The sequence below is a fragment of the Mytilus galloprovincialis genome, chromosome 9 (assembly GCF_965363235.1).
Source record: "Mytilus galloprovincialis chromosome 9, xbMytGall1.hap1.1, whole genome shotgun sequence".
Taxonomy (NCBI): Eukaryota; Metazoa; Mollusca; class Bivalvia; order Mytilida; family Mytilidae; genus Mytilus; species Mytilus galloprovincialis.
Window position 1 is genome coordinate 38731626 of NC_134846.1, and position 17238 is coordinate 38748863.

General features: G+C 32.0%; 1 protein-coding gene across 1 annotated transcript; it reads right to left on the reverse strand.

The window, feature by feature from the left end:
- Positions 1-358: 358 nt before the first annotated feature.
- Positions 359-8221, reverse strand: LOC143044965 (uncharacterized). The gene is made up of 2 exons (XM_076217243.1): positions 8100-8221; positions 359-1542 (listed from the first exon to the last, which is right to left on the reverse strand). Exon 2 carries the CDS (start codon positions 1422-1424, stop codon positions 618-620), a length of 807 nt encoding a protein of 268 aa, XP_076073358.1. The 5' UTR covers positions 1425-1542; positions 8100-8221; the 3' UTR covers positions 359-617.
- Positions 8222-17238: the final 9017 nt, after the last annotated feature.

Consider the following 17238-nt stretch of genomic DNA (forward strand, 5'->3'; position numbering starts at 1 on the left):
GACAGTTGTTAACCATTTGTTTGATGTGTTTGAGATTTTGAGTTTGCCATTTGATTAATGACTTTCCGTTTTGAATTTTCCTCGGAGTTCAGTATTTTTGTGATTTTAATGTTTACTAGTGTTGATTCCAGGAGTTTAAAACATAATTTGAACTGACATGTTAGAATATTTCAAACATAAGTTTACAATTGTTGGTTCCATGAGGTAACTTATGTGTTTAATATGATATAAACAATCTTTCCCTGTGCAGTCATGTTAGATTATTCCAAACGTAAGTTTACTAGTGTTTCAATGAGGATATTTAACATGATTTAAACAATCTTTCCAATGGTGCAGTCATCTTAAATTATTCCAAACATACACTTACAAGTGTGGATTTCATGAGGGAATTTAACGCGATGTCAACAATCTTTCCCTGTGTGCAGTCATGTTAGATTATTCCAAACATAAATTTACTAATGTAGATTCAAGGAGGTTATTTGACATGATTTAAACAATATTCCCTGGGTGCAAATGGTGCACTCATCTTGAGTGAGTTTATTGAACGTGATTTCTGGGATTATGAAGGATAATAGTCCACGCCCGGTAAATATATCAAAGCTCTATAACATTGAACTCTACTGAGGAGCAATCATGTGCATTTCGCTGATGTGTTTTTCTACCGGTTCATCAGTATGCATTTTAACCAGTGTTTCTATTGGTTCCTCGGCATGTATTTCAACATGTTTTTCTACCGGTTCATCAGTATGTATTTTAACATGTTTCTGTAGATTCCAGTTCTCCTTAAAGCCTTTACCACATACGTCACACTCGTAAGGTTTTTCGTCGCTGTGTTTTTTCATATGTTTTGTCAAGATGCAATTCAGATAATAGCTTTTACCGCATATTGCACACGCATACGGTTTCTCACCGGTATGTTGACTCATGTGAGCTTTCAAGTTTCCACGCTGATTGAATTCTTTACCGCATACTACACACATGAATGGTTTTTCACCCGTATGTGTTCTCATATGTTTCTGTAGGACGTCTTTTCGACTGCATTCTTTCCCGCAAATTTCACACATGATTCTCCGTGCTTTTTCTGTACCGTGTGTTCTCATGTGTATCGTCAAGTCGCCATTTCGACAAAATCCTTTGCTACAAACTTCACATTGATAAGGTTTTTCACCCGAATGTAGTCTCATATGAACTTCTAAATGGACACTTTGAATAAATTGTTTACCACATTCATCACACGTATAAGGCTTGTCGTCACTATGTGTTTTTACGTGTCTCTGAAGATTACTCCGCTGACTAAAACCTTTATCACAGACATCACATTTGTAAGGTTTTTCGCCAGTATGTGTTCTTTTGTGTGAATATAAATTTCCACTCTGTTTGAACCCTAACCCACATATATGACATTTATAGGATTTCTCATCCATAATTAATTATTTTTGATAAAAATAAAATTAATAAAATTAATAAAATTAAACTCTGTTCATAGTCACATTGTCCGAACTGCATGTACTTCCAAAGTGGTGTTGCTCTTTATCTTCGCTCCTACAAAAAAAAATGATATAAAAGTAATGCAGGGGCAATAACTCCTAACCGGAGTCAGTTGACAAGTTCGGTCATGTCGACCTTTTTGTAGGTCGGACTGTTCTGAACATTCTTGCTTTCCTATTAATCTATCTCTACTTATTAAAGAGGGAAAAAAGATACATGTACTAGAGGGACAGTCAAACTCATTGATCGAAAATAAACTGACATAATAATTGTCATGGGCAACAACTCCTATAAGATTCTAACTTGCTGATTAATTTTGAGATCTTATGTTTATATGCATATAATGAAATGTATATAACATTATAAATAAGTTGTATTGATTTTAAAATTATGTAAAGCATATTGTACGGTCTCACTAATAAGTGACAAGAAGAAAAATATTAGCGACATAAATAATTGTGATGAGAAAGTAATATATTTACTATCAATACAACAGATTTATAGGGAAAAAACACCTGATTATACTAAGGATCCATAAAAAGTAGAGAATTAAAAATATATTTTTGGGGAAAGAGCTATAACTGAACAAGAAAAGCGAAAATCGCGAAAATTAAACTCGACCTTCATTTAGTCACAGGAAACAACATATCTTAATTTAAAAAAATATCATTAAAGTGTTTTCATGTAAATGAACGGACACTGTTGTCCGCCCGCCCATCCTGCCGCCACCCGCCCGTCCGCCGTACATCCCTCAATCAATAACCGATTTTTTTTTCTTCTTCGAAAATCCGGTTATAAATGGCAATTAAAATTGTTTTAAAAAAATGACAACCTTTTTAATCAAAGCATTCATTTATACCTTCTTTTTTTTTTTAATTATGCAAATATTTGAACCTTTTATCCTAAAGACAGAAGAATTTGTGACACGTATACGTATATGTATTGCCCTTTTTGGGTCTAACATAAATCAAGATTATACTATGATTATCTTATAATTTGGTTCTAAACTCAACTTTGATACACCAACAATGCCGACTCTACATAAAAAAAATGATTCATTCTCTGCTGAAAACTATGCTAGAAACTAAAGGTTGATGATTTTTTTTTTATTTATTTATTACAAATACTTATTTAGTTTTTTTAGGCTTAAGTTTTCTTGCCGATGAATTATTCTTCTTATTTGTTCCTTCTTGTGGCTTCTGGTCGCTTCTTGTTGCTAATTATAGCCGGACCCATAATTAACGTATCCTCGGAGTTGATAGACCACTTTCACCGGAAAAAAACTCGTCAATTATGCACGCCTTTATGACGTCATTTACCAGATAGAGGGGATAGCCTGTATCCATGCACTATTTACGTTCATCAAGCGTCTTAGTGATCGTCATTGTGCAGGATAAACTAGAAATAATGGTTGTTCTGTAGGTACTTAATGACAATTCCCTAATGACAGCAGTGCTGATAGTGATTTTTTTTAAACTTTGCCGTGTAATTTGTACAACATAGAATTCTAGTTTTCCAACCACTCGCTCAACATTGGAATGAAAATGACGATGCCCCTAAACGCACAAATGATGTTCACTAAAACCAGAGTTTTTGACGGAAATGCATCGAACTCGAAAGTTGGCTATTGGTTGGACCAATCAAAACCTAGAAAATGTCTGTCAATCCCGTAGAGTATCGGATTTGTATTCTCTATTTTAGCAATTAGTGTAGATTTTGCATGGTCACCAATCATGCATATCGGTACACATGTAACTTTTCTCTATAAATAGCCGAATCTCCTGTATGTATACACACACATGATTGTTTCACATTCAATCTAGTCGCACACTGTTACGCACATTTTATACACGAAAAACACACGAAAACTGTAACATGGTTATGATATTTCATGATGAGAGAATAAATTGTTTTATAAATATGTAAAACCTTTTAATACAACCATGATTTGAAGTATTATTACGAAACTTACGGTAAGGACCTTATTGAGGCTTGTATAGGGTATATTGGGATACAGGATATTTGCCATTTTAATTTTAGGGATATGGGATATTTGTCCTAAAAGTAAATGGGATATGGGATATTGATGCATTTATAAGGACATTGAATTTTTAACATGAAAAAAAATAAGTGGAATTTAAAAGTTAAGTACAGAAATATTTACATCTCACTTGATAAAATTGCCCAAAAAAGTTTAATATTAAAGGTTACTTTAGTCAGCTGCTTTGTTGATTTTCATTAAGTTTATGGTCATTTTATTTAAAAGTCATCCAAATCCACCCAAGCAAAAAGTATTTATCTATTTTCGATATTTATATGCTTATTATGTAGTGATAATTTTAAAAGTATTTGTTTTGCTTTCCATACTTCGTTCCTTATTGTTAATTTTCCTATTTTGGAAGGTGATGTTCCTTTGGCACTATCTTACGGTGTTTGTGTATCACAACTCCTCCGTTATGCCCGTGTCTGTTGTAACGTTTTGGATTTTAATGAACATAATCTATGTATTACTGGTAAATTATTAAGTCAGGGATTTCGTTACCACAAATCACTTAAAATCTTTACTAAATTCTTCCGTAGATGTAAAGATTTGGTTTTGAAGTTTGGTTCTACCTGTAGAAAACCTATTTCAAACGGGATAGCACATCCTCATTTTTACGGAGATGTTGTTTACAGTGCAATTGGATGTTGGATGTGAAATGATTGATAATTTAGTCTCAGATGCATCACTTTTTTTTATTAGTTGTTATTGGCTTTGAACTAGCTGTCAGTAACTGCGAGTACTCTCAGATCTGTACTTAGTGTCTTTTTGTTGATGGGATGTACAAGTACTCGGTCACGTCCACTCTGTGTTTTTGTTAGATGTATTTCTATGTGTATCCATCTGATGAGTTAAGCCTTTTTTGACTGATTTGTATAGTTCGTTCTTATGTTGTACTGTTACACCACTGTCCCAGGTAAAGGGGAGGGTTGGGATCCCGCTAACATGTTTAACCTCGCCACATTCTGTATGTATGTGCCTGTCCAAAGTCAGGAGCCTGTAATTCAGTGGTTGTCGTTTGATGCTGTGTTACATATTGTTTTTTGTTCATTTTTTTAGCTCACCTGACCTGAAAGGTAAAGTGAGCTTTTCTCATCACTTGGCGTCCGTCGTCTGTAAACTTTTACAAAAATCTCCTCCTCTGAAACTACTGGGCCATATTTAACCAAACTTGGCCACAATCATCCTTGGTGTATCTAGTTTAAAAATTGTGTCCGATGACCTGGCCATCCAACAAAGATGGCCACCATGGCTAAAAATAGAACACAGGGATAAAATGTATATTTTGGCTTATATCTTTGAAACAAAAGCATTTAGAGCAAATCTGACATGGGGGTTACATTGTTGATCAGGTCAAGATCTATCTGCCCTGAAATTTTCAGACGAATCGGACAACCTGTTGTTGGGTTGCTGCCCCTGAATTGGTTATTTTAAGGAAATTTTGAAGTTTTTGGTTATTATCTTGAATACTATTATAGATAGAGATAAACTGTAAACGGCAATAATGTCCAGCAAAGGAAGACCTACAAATAAGTCAACATGATCAAAATTGTCAGTTAACCCCTTAAGGAGTTTTTGCCCTTTATAGTCAATTTTTAACAACTTTTCGTCATTTTTTGTAACTTGTACAAAAATATTCTTTTCTAAAACTATGGGCCAAATTTAACCAAACTTGGCCACAATCATTACTAGGGTGTCTATTTAAAAAAAGTGTCTAATGACCCCGCCTACCAACCAAGATGGCCGACATCAGTAAATACAGTAACAGGTGAGCGACACAGGCTCTTGAGAGCCTCTAGTTTAGCTCATCTGGCCCAAAGTGCCAAGTGAGCTTTTCTCATCACTTTGCGTCCGTCGTCGTCGTCGTCCGTCGTCGTCGTCCGTTGTTAGCTTTTACAAAAATCTCCTCCTCTGCAACTACTGGGCCAAATTAAACCAAACTTGGCCACAATCCTCATTGGGGTATCTAGTTTAAAACATGTGTGGCGTGACCCGGCCAACCAACCAAGAAGGCCGCCATGGCTTAAAATAGAACATAGGGGTAAAATGTAGATTTTGGCTTATAATTCTGAAACCAAAGCATTTAGAGCTACTGACATGGAGTAAAATTGTTTATTAGGTAAAGATCTATCTGCCCTGAAATTGTCAGGTGAATCGGACAACCGGTTGTTGGGTTGCTGCCCCTGAATTGGCAATTTTAAGGAAATTATACCGTTTTTTTGGCTATTTATCTTGAATATTATTATAGATAGAGATAAACTGTAAACAGCAATAATGTTCAGCAAAGTAAGATCCACAATTAAGTCAACATGACCAAAAAGGTCAGTTGATCCCTTAAGGAGTTATTTCCCTTTATAGTCAATTTTTAATAATTTTGTAAATTTTGTAAATTTTAACAAAATATTTTCCTGTGTTTGGCCAAGTTCATTATAAATTAAGATAATGAGATAATTGTAAGAAGCAAGAATGTTCAGTAAAGTAAGATCTACAAACACATCACCATCACCAAAACACAATTTTGTCATGAATCCATCTGTGTCCTTTGTTTAATATGCACATAGACCAAGGTGAGCGACACAGGCTCTTAAGATCCTCTAGTTATACATTAATTAGGTCGTTAGTTTTCTCGTTTGAATTGTTCTACATTTGTCATTTCAGGACCTTTTATAGCTAACTATGCGGTATGAGCTATGCTCATTATTGAAGGTCTATACTTGTTAATTTCTGTGTCACTTGGTCTCTTGTTAAGAGTTGTCTCATTGGTAATCATACCACATCTTCTTTTTTTATATTATAAAATTATGCTCATATGCATTGATAATTTTCTTGAAATAATCATAAATTTTTGTTAGATGTATCCATCTGATGAGTTAAGCCTTATTGTTGTCAATATTTTTATTTGTTTTGATGCTTTATATGATTACAGGATATTTTCTAGTGTTTTACCTCTTATTGTTTACGTGGTCTTCAGAGGTCTCCACGTTTTACAGATTGCTCTGATGTGCAACGGCTGTTTTGCCAGACAAGCTGGGGCCGAAGGACGTCAGAGCACGTCCCATATCAAAAAGTAGATATTTCGCCGTATAAAATGGATGCCTTGTTTGAATTTGAAATTATCTCTTAAATAGCTTTTTAAAAGCTTAAACTATGTTAATAACGAATAATTACTAAATAATCAATGTAAATTGATATATTTTTCTTTTCTTACTGGTGTTTTGAGGAAGGAAATTAAAAAAAAAGTAACAAAAATATTGTGATCTATGAAATTCATAAAGTTCAAGATCACAGAGTCAAATGTTGGGTTATGTCTTTGCAAAACAGGGCTGTGCAAATTTTGCCTGCTGTAAAAATATTGCAACAGTTAAGTTTAATGTAGGTGTATTAGCAGAAAGCTTTCTTGTGTTAAATTTTGAGTTATTGAACTTGCATGCTAAATATCCACTTTTTGATATGGACGTGTTCTGACGTCCCACAATCTCAGCTTGTCTGTCAAAACAGCCGTTGGGTGTCAGAGCAATCTCGGACAAGAGACAGGGTTGAGTCCTTCTGTTCTTTCCAACATAGGTTAACGTGTAGGATGAAGTTTCTTATCAATGAAAGAAGAATGCTATCAAAATGAAATTTTACAATCATATGCATCACGGTTTGAACAATTAAAAAAAATGTCTGAAATTAGACCCCTTACACTAAATTTATCGTTTAAGATCACATAAAAAGATATTTCTCTAAGATGGAACACTTCATCTTTTGGACAAATATATTCTTATTTAACACTGGAAGTATGCACTGTAAATTTCCTTTACCACAGTTTGTTTTCCCTTTATATTCTAGTTCAACAATTAATCAAATGTTAGTATTTTGAAAAAAATAATATAATTTGATCATTTATCAGTCAAAATTGTTAAAGTTGTGATGATGAGGAAAAAAATGGACTTGGGAAGGAATTTATAATGATTTTTTGGGATATTTCAAAATAGTTTTAGGGATATGGGATATTTGTAATAAATATTTATTGGGATATTAGGGGTAAACATTATAGGGATACGGGATATTGGGATAAAAACTTAATGGGATATGGGATATTGATACCCCCCTAAACAAGCCTCCTTATTTCACACACAACATTAAACGATATAGTGCTTCATAACCATAACGCGTGTGGTAAAAATTGTTGATTTATATGCAAGGCTATTCTGAATAAAAGTAATCTACAAAGCGAGAACACTTTCCACTTTCACCAGCTAAAAGACGGCTAGCTTTTTTCGAGAAGCTATTACTTGTTTTATAATAATGTTAATAACATTAATACTGAGTCTCTAATAATTGAATTATCTGTGGAAGGACACTTGAATATGTCTTCTTGTTAAACAAATGTTGTTTTAATGTCAATTTTATATGTGGTTAATTAGACTCTTACAAAATATTGAATACGTTCATTGTGTTTTAGAGCACTGTTTCTTTCATTTTTGCTTTCCATATTTTTCGAACATTATCACTAGTCGTATTTGATTTAATACAGTTTTTAAGTGCGATGCTCTTTGAATAGAAATTTAAAAAAAGCATAACTTACTTGTGACACTAATCAATGAAGCAGTGACCACAACAGTCACGTTTTAGTGGTGATAGCTTTGCAGAGGAAATAAATACTCCGATCAAGTCAACAAGGGGAGATTATCCTTTGTTTACAGTAAAGTTGTATGACATGCAAAACAAGACATTTTGTATGCGGCCATTACAATTGACCTCTTCTATAGATATTAAGTCAATATAGATTATGCCTGAAAAGTAGAATTTAATAAATAAAAAAATAAAAAAGGTGTGGTGACAATTGATAGACTGTTTCTTGAGCGCAATTTAATTCATCGTTCAATGAGGGTGGTAAAGTGTTTTTTTCGTGCAACGTGTTTTGCCGCAATTTTCATTTCGCGTACTTCCGTGCAGATACCCGTCCCCCCCTTTTTTTTTTACCCCTGCACACACGCACACACCTTTACGCCCATCTTGAATTCATATAAGTGCACAGGAACATGACTAAATCCAGCAGATTTAATATATTGTGCTATGTATGTGAGCATATGTACATATGTATATTAATAATGGTTAACAATTTCCTCTTCTGTTGTATATATGAGGGTCTGTTTGGGGTTTATAGAATAGAGAACGATGGGTCGAATCTACAGAAAAATAAACCAAATAAAATAAGAAAATGAGAAAAATAAGTGAAAAACTAAGACTAAAGAACTGAGAAAATTTGGGAGTATATTTTGTGCAAAAAATCATGATAATAAAAATATAGAGACTAATTGACAACAAATCATGATAAAGAATAAAAAATAATAAACCCAAAGAATAAAAATAAAGAAATGACAAACCAAAAATTTGTAATTTCAGCTATGAGAATATACAGCTGGAAACTTGTGTGTATACCATACGCACGTTTTTTGACTCACCAGTGACGCTCAAGTCAAAATTGTTAAAAGACAAAATAATTTACGAAGTTAAATACATGTCTGTAGTATTGAGGGTCAAAACTTAGGTATAAATGTAATCTATCCCTGTGTAAGAAACGGCCTAAATATTTCGATCAACTCAGTTTTGTAAATTATAGTAAAAAATAAGACAATATGATCAATGATAATGCATGTAAGCACAGAAGTGCTGATTACTGGGCTAATGAGGTACAAGTACAGACTGAGAACCATGGAGAGCTGTATGACCGAAAGGACATGAAAATAATAACAAAAAATCATCTATGGTCAACTTCGGCTGAGGAAATTAAAAAGAATAAAGAATTTCTAAATTTAAATCATATAAAAGTATACATGTTATAAATCACCGCAGCGCCCACGTCTTATTTCAGACTTGCCTGATGTATATTTTGCTGTCATAAAGCAACGTTTGTATGATATTGTCTATAACAAGAACTTGATGCTTAGTTGCATTCTTTTCCAAAAATTTTCTAATTATATTTTTTTGTAGGTAAATTTTATATTTAGATCTGTTAAGCTTAGAACTGAAATGTTAAAATAATGTTTGTGTATTACTACAACACCTTCTACTTTTCTGTGACGAGTGTGTGTTTATGTATGTATTGAATGTATAATTGATGTAATTCAAATGTAAACCTATAGTTTATATAGACTTTGATAACAATGATATATAAAAAAATATATGAAGAATTACTGCCTTCTGAACTGTCCAGACGCACAGTTTATAACAGACCATGGAAGAATCATATGAAAACTCAAGTTACATGAACAGACCAACAACACGTGCAAGTAAAAAAAAAAATGCTACCTTGATTGTTATAAATTTCTATTCTCTTCATTACAGCCAACTTACATTTCATAATTTATGTTAATTTAGATAATATTGACCAATAGATTTGGAGATTATGCACGCAAGAAAGCCTAATGAGGTCTCATTGAATTTCAACAACACATTCTTTTATTTGTATTAAGTAATATAGCTTATTATCAAAAATGTAAACAAATATATTACATGTCTCAACTTTAAATCAACTTTATCTAAATATTTAAAGTTCATTTAAGTCATGATTTTAATAGTCAGTCATGCAAATCAAACTATAGAATTAGATAGATGTATCTGTAAAAGGATTCCAGGTTGAATATTAATTTTTATTAAAATTTCTTAGGTAAAAAAAAACCCACAATGATATTGTTGACAAGGGACATTGGACACCGTTGGTGAAACAATGAGGGGCAATTTGAGTTACATCGAAGATGCACTTTTTATGTTTAACAACTTTTCGGAATCACTGTACTATATTTCTTTCGGAAAAACGATTTTATCTAATGCAGGACTAATACTAAATATTATTTTATGCGTTTTATTGTTCCGAGTGCAGCATTTTCAGTGGAAAGTTTTGATTCAAATATTATGTATTGTTAATGGACTAGGTGCAGCTTGTGCAAATGGACTACTGACATTTTCGAACTTCAAGGAATCAACAGATGGCTATTTTACAGAATTTTATCTATTTTCCAGAATTTTAAATAATCCTTGCAAAACATTTATATATATTTCTGAAGTACAAGGTATATTTCATTTAATTTCACTTCTATTGGCGTCGATACTTGGCATCAATTATGCTTTATTTTCTATTTACCATGTGCGGTACCGATTTCATATAACCGGTATAAAGTTTGTTTTATTAGCTGGATTTTCTTTCCTAATGATGTGTTTTATTAAGTGCCATAAATTCTCATCTCTTCGCATGACAACTATCTACTACGATTTTAATTCTGTGAAATGTATTTTGTGTCAATCGCGATATGATTCTCCGATTGTAATGACTAAATATGTAATATCGCATTACCATGTTCTTATGGATCTGTTATTACCCATGAGTCTTTGGGTCCTGATAGTTTTATCAGTAATTATGATTTCAAAAAAACTGTCTTGGAAGGAAGATGTGGCTATCAGTGGAAGAAAAGAAAACTGTTACTACTCACAGAAGTTGATATTATTAGTTTTGATAATATATTCAATATGCGAACTGCCTTCACTTCTCATGCAAGGACTACGTGTTCTAGGAAATAACCAAACATTTCCGAGTGACATTTATCCAGATCGGACACTTTCTGTTTTTGTGGATTATAGAACTAATGTTCAATACTCATTCTCTACTACAATATCAGGGAAGCCATTCCTGGAGGATTATGGGAAATATGTGTTTTTGTTTTTTATAACTGAAATAACACAAAATATTATGCTTTTTACTAGTTATATGTCTACTTTTGTATTTTATAGGTTAATATATTGATTTAAATTAGGGCATATTAAGTTAAAAATCAAGAAATTTTATTTCGTTTTCAGTTGACAAATTTTTTTTAACTTGAGCAAACAGTTACTTACATCATAATTTGTCTATTAGGAAGTTGGTTCAAAATTTAAACTTTTAACTTGTGTTCTTGCTATTTTTTTCTAAGATGAAATTACTTAGAAATATTGGTTTTGATGCTGAAAATTGAGTAAAGCCGTGACGGTGTGCCATGGTAGTTTTTGTACGTGTGTATGCGTGGTTTTTTTTTTTCTTACTAGCTTGTTGGTACCTATTTAAAAATTTGCCATAACGAGAAAAATAAACAGATACAAAAATGTTCAAAGAAATCGTTTGAACTAATTATATCATTCATGTTCACAAACAATGGTTCATTTATATAAGAATTGTCATTTCAAATTGAATGAAGTTATGCAACACACAATGAGACAAGACTGTACACGTTTATTAAAACCCATTGAATGTGCCAATTATCTGGGCTGAATTATCCAATTTAATATATAAAATACATCATGATTTTGATGTTTGATACAATGATTAAAGCAAAATGATTATATAGATAAGTTGTTTACAACGGTTTTTGTATATCAGTTACATGTGTCAGTAGTTTTGCACATACCTCTCACCAGAAAATACAAGTTCAATATCTTCAATGATTATCTTGGGGATTTTATACTTTTAACATCACGTTAAGCTCTGTCCTCTTTGTCATTACACTGCAAATGAGGACACCTGATTGGTCGATACATATTAATGGATAAGGCAATGCTAGTGCATGATATGACTGTGCACTGTTCAGTGTATAATATGACTGTTAAATGTTTAGTTCATAATAGAAAACTCTTTCTAAAATCTCCGAGAGCGTGTATCATTTGGCGTCAGGTGTTTTTTTGTTTGTTTTTTTACCTTTGCAATGCCAAAAGTACACATTATACAATGTAGATAGAACATCATAGATGTTCTGTGCAAAAAAGAAAGGATTTGTGATTGTGTGTTACGATTATTTGACTCTCTCTTTGCTAATTTTACAAGATAACTGAAAATTTCAGAGGCCTTACATTATTTTCTTGAAACTGATGTATTCTTACTGTCAGTTATAGATCGTAAATATAGTATCAAGAACAAATGAACAAATTAACTTAAATCATTTAGAAATCTTAAAGAAATTATGATTCATTTAAAACAATTTTTTTTTTAACACCAAAAGAAATTAAAAAAAAAGAGAGTTCAATGCATGACCAAAGAACATGAGAATGAGCATTAACAGTTCATTTAGCTATTACTTGAAGTAATTTTCCAAAGTCGACAGATTGCGATTGGTATGGAAAAATTGATAAATGGCCATTTAAAATTTATTTCACTATTTTTTTACTTACAACTTAGTATTCTCTTTATTTAAATAACCATATAACAATGGTTTCAATATGATTAAATAAGTCAAAATCATTTTTGAGAAACTCCTAGTTTATGTTGTTCAACTGACTATTGTTCAAATACTCATATGGTCCGGAACATATATATATATATATATATCATAGGCGGATGCAGGGGGCCCTTGAGCCCCCCCCCCCCCCCTTTATGGGAAACATTTGGTTGATTATATAGGAAATCACTGAAGCGGGTCCCTCTTATGTCAGTCAGCCCCCCTTCCCCCCTTTATGAAAAGTTCTGGATCCGCCACTGTATATATGCGAGAATATTTTAAAACTGTGTATGTTAAATTATTCATACCCGTAGAAGGTATTGTACCCGTTCTGTAACGCTTCAGAACGCACAACATCCTGAATAAACGACCAAGTTTACGGATGTTGTACCCCGTGTAGTATTTGAGCAACAGTGCATTCAATCGTTGTATTTCATATCTGTATTTGTTTAAAGAATAATATAACGGTTTTAATTTTCATATGTTTGCAGAAGTCGAAGTTTAAACATCCAATCGATATTTAAATGTATACACATATCGTTGAACAACTACACTGTTATGTGAATAAGTCGATTTTCTTGTTTTTATTTGTATGAATTCACCCGTAACACGTCTTGTCAATGCTCCATGATGTACATGTTGTACATGCACGACTGAATGACATTCTTGTAATTTGTTAATAGGATGGCAAATCCAAGTAATTTGGATGGAGATTTCTTTATGTTTAAAAGCTATTCGAATTATATCCATCTAATATCAGTTGCAAAAGGAATTTTATCACTATCAGGATTTATACTCAATACGGTTTTATTGTTCCGAGTTCCGAATTCGCCATGGAAAGGTTTGGTTCAAGTATTATGTTTAGTTAATGGACTTGGGGCAGTGAGTTTGAATGCAATTCCTATGTTTTTCACATTCAAGGATTCTACGGACGGGTATTATACTGAAGTGTATGTATTATCATGGCAGATACAACGACATTGCTTAGTGTTTCTAGTCATATTGGAAATACGGGAAATGTTGAGTCTGGCCTCGTTACAGGTTTGTGCTTGCATCTCCATAATGATGACTGTGTCAATTTACCATAAACGACTCTATTTACAATTAACTACCCGTAAAACTTTAGTGATATGTGGTCTGACGTTCCTGTTTATGTGTGCAATGAATATTCATAAATTTTCATCTCTTCGGATTAATTCAACGTTTAGTCAATCCAATTCTCTGATATGTTTCCAATGTCGAGCATTATATGACTCACCTGTGTTGATGACGAAAAATGTCCATTTATATTATTATGTATTTGTCAAACTAATATTACCCGTGAGTCTTTGGGGAATGATTTTCATATTCGTGTTTCTTATTATGTACAACTTGTTTTGGGTTAAATCCGCCATTTCGGGTAAAGTGAGAAACAGTACTTGTTTTAAGTGGATATCGTTAATTCTTATTTCATGTGCAATGTGCGGAATATCTTCCTTATACATGCAAGGTGTACATACTCTGGGAAATGAAGCTGAATCTCAGAGTAACAAATATCCTGATCAGACAATATCTGTTTTCAGGGAATTTGAGATGCAATACACATTCTCTACTTCAATAGCAGAAAAGCTATTTTTAACGGAAAATTATAAGAAAAATGCTCATTTATTTTTTATGAATGAAACTATACAAACGTGTGTGCACTTTATAAGTTACATTTTTACATCTATATTTTATACGTTATTGTGTATGACAAGTGTAAACTGAAATGTATTTTTTAAATGGCCATTTAAATTTTTAATGCATAAACCGGTGATATTTTATTTAAGGAATGACTATAATATTTTTTCTGTCTACGAAGAACATACCCAACTATATCAGTCTTGTTCAGGACCGATAACTCTGTCGATAGATATTATAGGGTAATAAATAAATTTGGTGTATTTACTGTCTTCTGATTGGTTAAAATTATTAGTTTTATTTTCAATGTTGTTAATTTTGATGGCGACACGCCCACTCTGACGTTGTGTATTCATACGCCAACATGTGTGTACGTTGTTATTGTTAATATAAATAATATAAAATGTTCTTTGAGCCTTATTTTTTATAGAAATTTATTTATAATGAATGGCAATAATTTATTTTGATTTTATTGAACCATAAAACTAATTTTTGACTCTTCACATTTTACATAATCCGCTTCGCGGATTATTCAATGTGAAGAGTCAAAAATTAGTTTTATGGTTCAATAAATTCAAAATAGATAATAGCCATTCATTAATACAATATTGTTGAAATCAGAGCAATCGCATTATAGGTCTCTGTTGAAATGTAAACAGTGAAATATTTTTTTACAAATGTTAAACTTTATATCGATTCATTGAATGCCTGGATTTAGCTTAAAACATTGAATTAAAAAAAAAAATATTTAATCATATGCAATGAAATCTTGTTGAATTTCCTATAAAAAAATTAAAAAAATCCATTTGAATTAAAATTTGAATCATAATATTTCTTTAAAATAATTATGGAAAAATAAAAATATTTAAAAATCTTTTAAGCAAAAAATTATTTTCTTAAAGACATTTTCATAATATTCATATTTTCTTAAAGTTTATTATAATAGATACTTCTTCTGTTTTGAAACGGGAAATTAAGAGAAAGTTTATTTGTACATTTATAAAAACTTTTGTATATCGCAAAATTTAAACTCTGGTAATACATGTACACACAGGATGTGTAATGTCACCTGGTTGTTTTTGGTTTGCACGTCTACCTGACACTATATTTTTATGTAACATTACAACCCAAGTCAGAGTTCATCTGTTCTGTAAAGGGATGAAATTTTAAAGGTATAGAATATTTATCTATATTAATTTTCGGGCATTGTTTTTTTTTTTTTTTTTTTCTCATGGGATGAAAACATGTTTTGTTCTAAAAGGGATGTATAAATACATTTCTAAAGAAAGATAAAATATACAGAAAAACACCTTTAAAAAAAAAGAAGAGAAAAATTTTATTTTAATTTTATTGTAAACTATTTTCTGGTAACAGTATATCCTGGATATCAGCATCTGTCAAATAAATGTTCCCGTGTCACACTTAAAATATTTTTTTTTATCAAGAAATTTTGAAATCAATCATATCGAAATATCACCAAAGAAAAGAACAGAAACATCAGAGATTCTGCATGAAAATATTAATATAATCTAGGAAAGTCTTACTATACAAATCCTTGATTTGATGCAACATTTCCATATTATGGGATATTCATCATCCGCCATTTTGAAAAATTCCGAAAAATTCCATTTTTTTAATCGATATTTGACCGACTTTGACATGAAATTAACTGTTTTAAGTAGTATTTTTCGCCAGATATATGTTTTAATATACTTAATCGATTTGCAAAGTTTGTTTTTAATGTACGGAATTTCTTTATTTGTTGTACAAGTAGACATGGCTATCGGTAATTTAGCATGGAGGCAACGGAGAAATGACGAGAAAAGTGCATGTTTTTACAAGTCTAAAATGACCGACTTTAATCAAAAATTAAACTGTTAGGACCAACATTGTTTGATAAAGATATGTTTGAATATCAAGGATTGATTTGCAAAACTTAGAATTTTACTTTTCTACATTGGCTAGAGGTCATGATAGGGGGAGGGTTGAGATCTCACAAACATGTTTAACCCCGCCGCATTTTTGCGCCTGTCCCTAGTCAGGAGCCTCTGGCCTTTGTTAGTCTTGTATTATTTTAATTTTAGTTTCTTGTGTACAATTTGGAAATTAGTATGGCGTTCATTATCACTGAACTAGTATATATTTGTTTAGGGGCCAGCTGAAGGACGCCTCCGGGTGCGGGAATTTCTCGCTACATTGAAGACCTGTTGGTGACCTTCTGCTGTTGTTTTTTTTTTCTATGGTCGGGTTGTTATCTCTTTGGCACATTCCCCATTTCCATTCTCAATTTTATTAGAAAACTGGTCAGGTTTATGAGAAAATTAAACTTTATTGAAGCATCTATGCATTTTATATGGGGAAATATAATACAAAATGGCGACCAGAATACGTCACAAAAATCACGTGATGTCTAACTTAGTTGGATATGAATAACATTAAAAATTTGGTGCACACTGAATAACGCGCGTAGCGGGTTATTTAACAGTGTGCACCACATTTTTTATGTTATTTCGAATAGACAGAAAAAATATTACAGTCATTTCTTATAATTTAATTCTAAATTCCATTTTAAACCGTAGAAAACCATGAAAAAACGTTGATGACGTCACGGTCACATGACTAAATTATGTCTATGGGCTCATTAACAAAATAACGTCAGCCAATCAGATGACGCGTTACATCCAAAATTAAATTATTTAAATATAGATTGACAGATATCAAACATCAATAAACCTAAAAATATCTGTATTTTCTAAATAACATGTATAAACAACATTATTCTAATTGATATATCATTTGGGTCCATTAAGAATAATGGGAAAG

Bases quoted from the DNA above. Each gene is read 5' to 3' on its own strand.
- LOC143044965 (XM_076217243.1), bottom strand. From the start codon at position 1,424: ATGGATGAGAAATCCTATAAATGTCATATATGTGGGTTAGGGTTCAAA.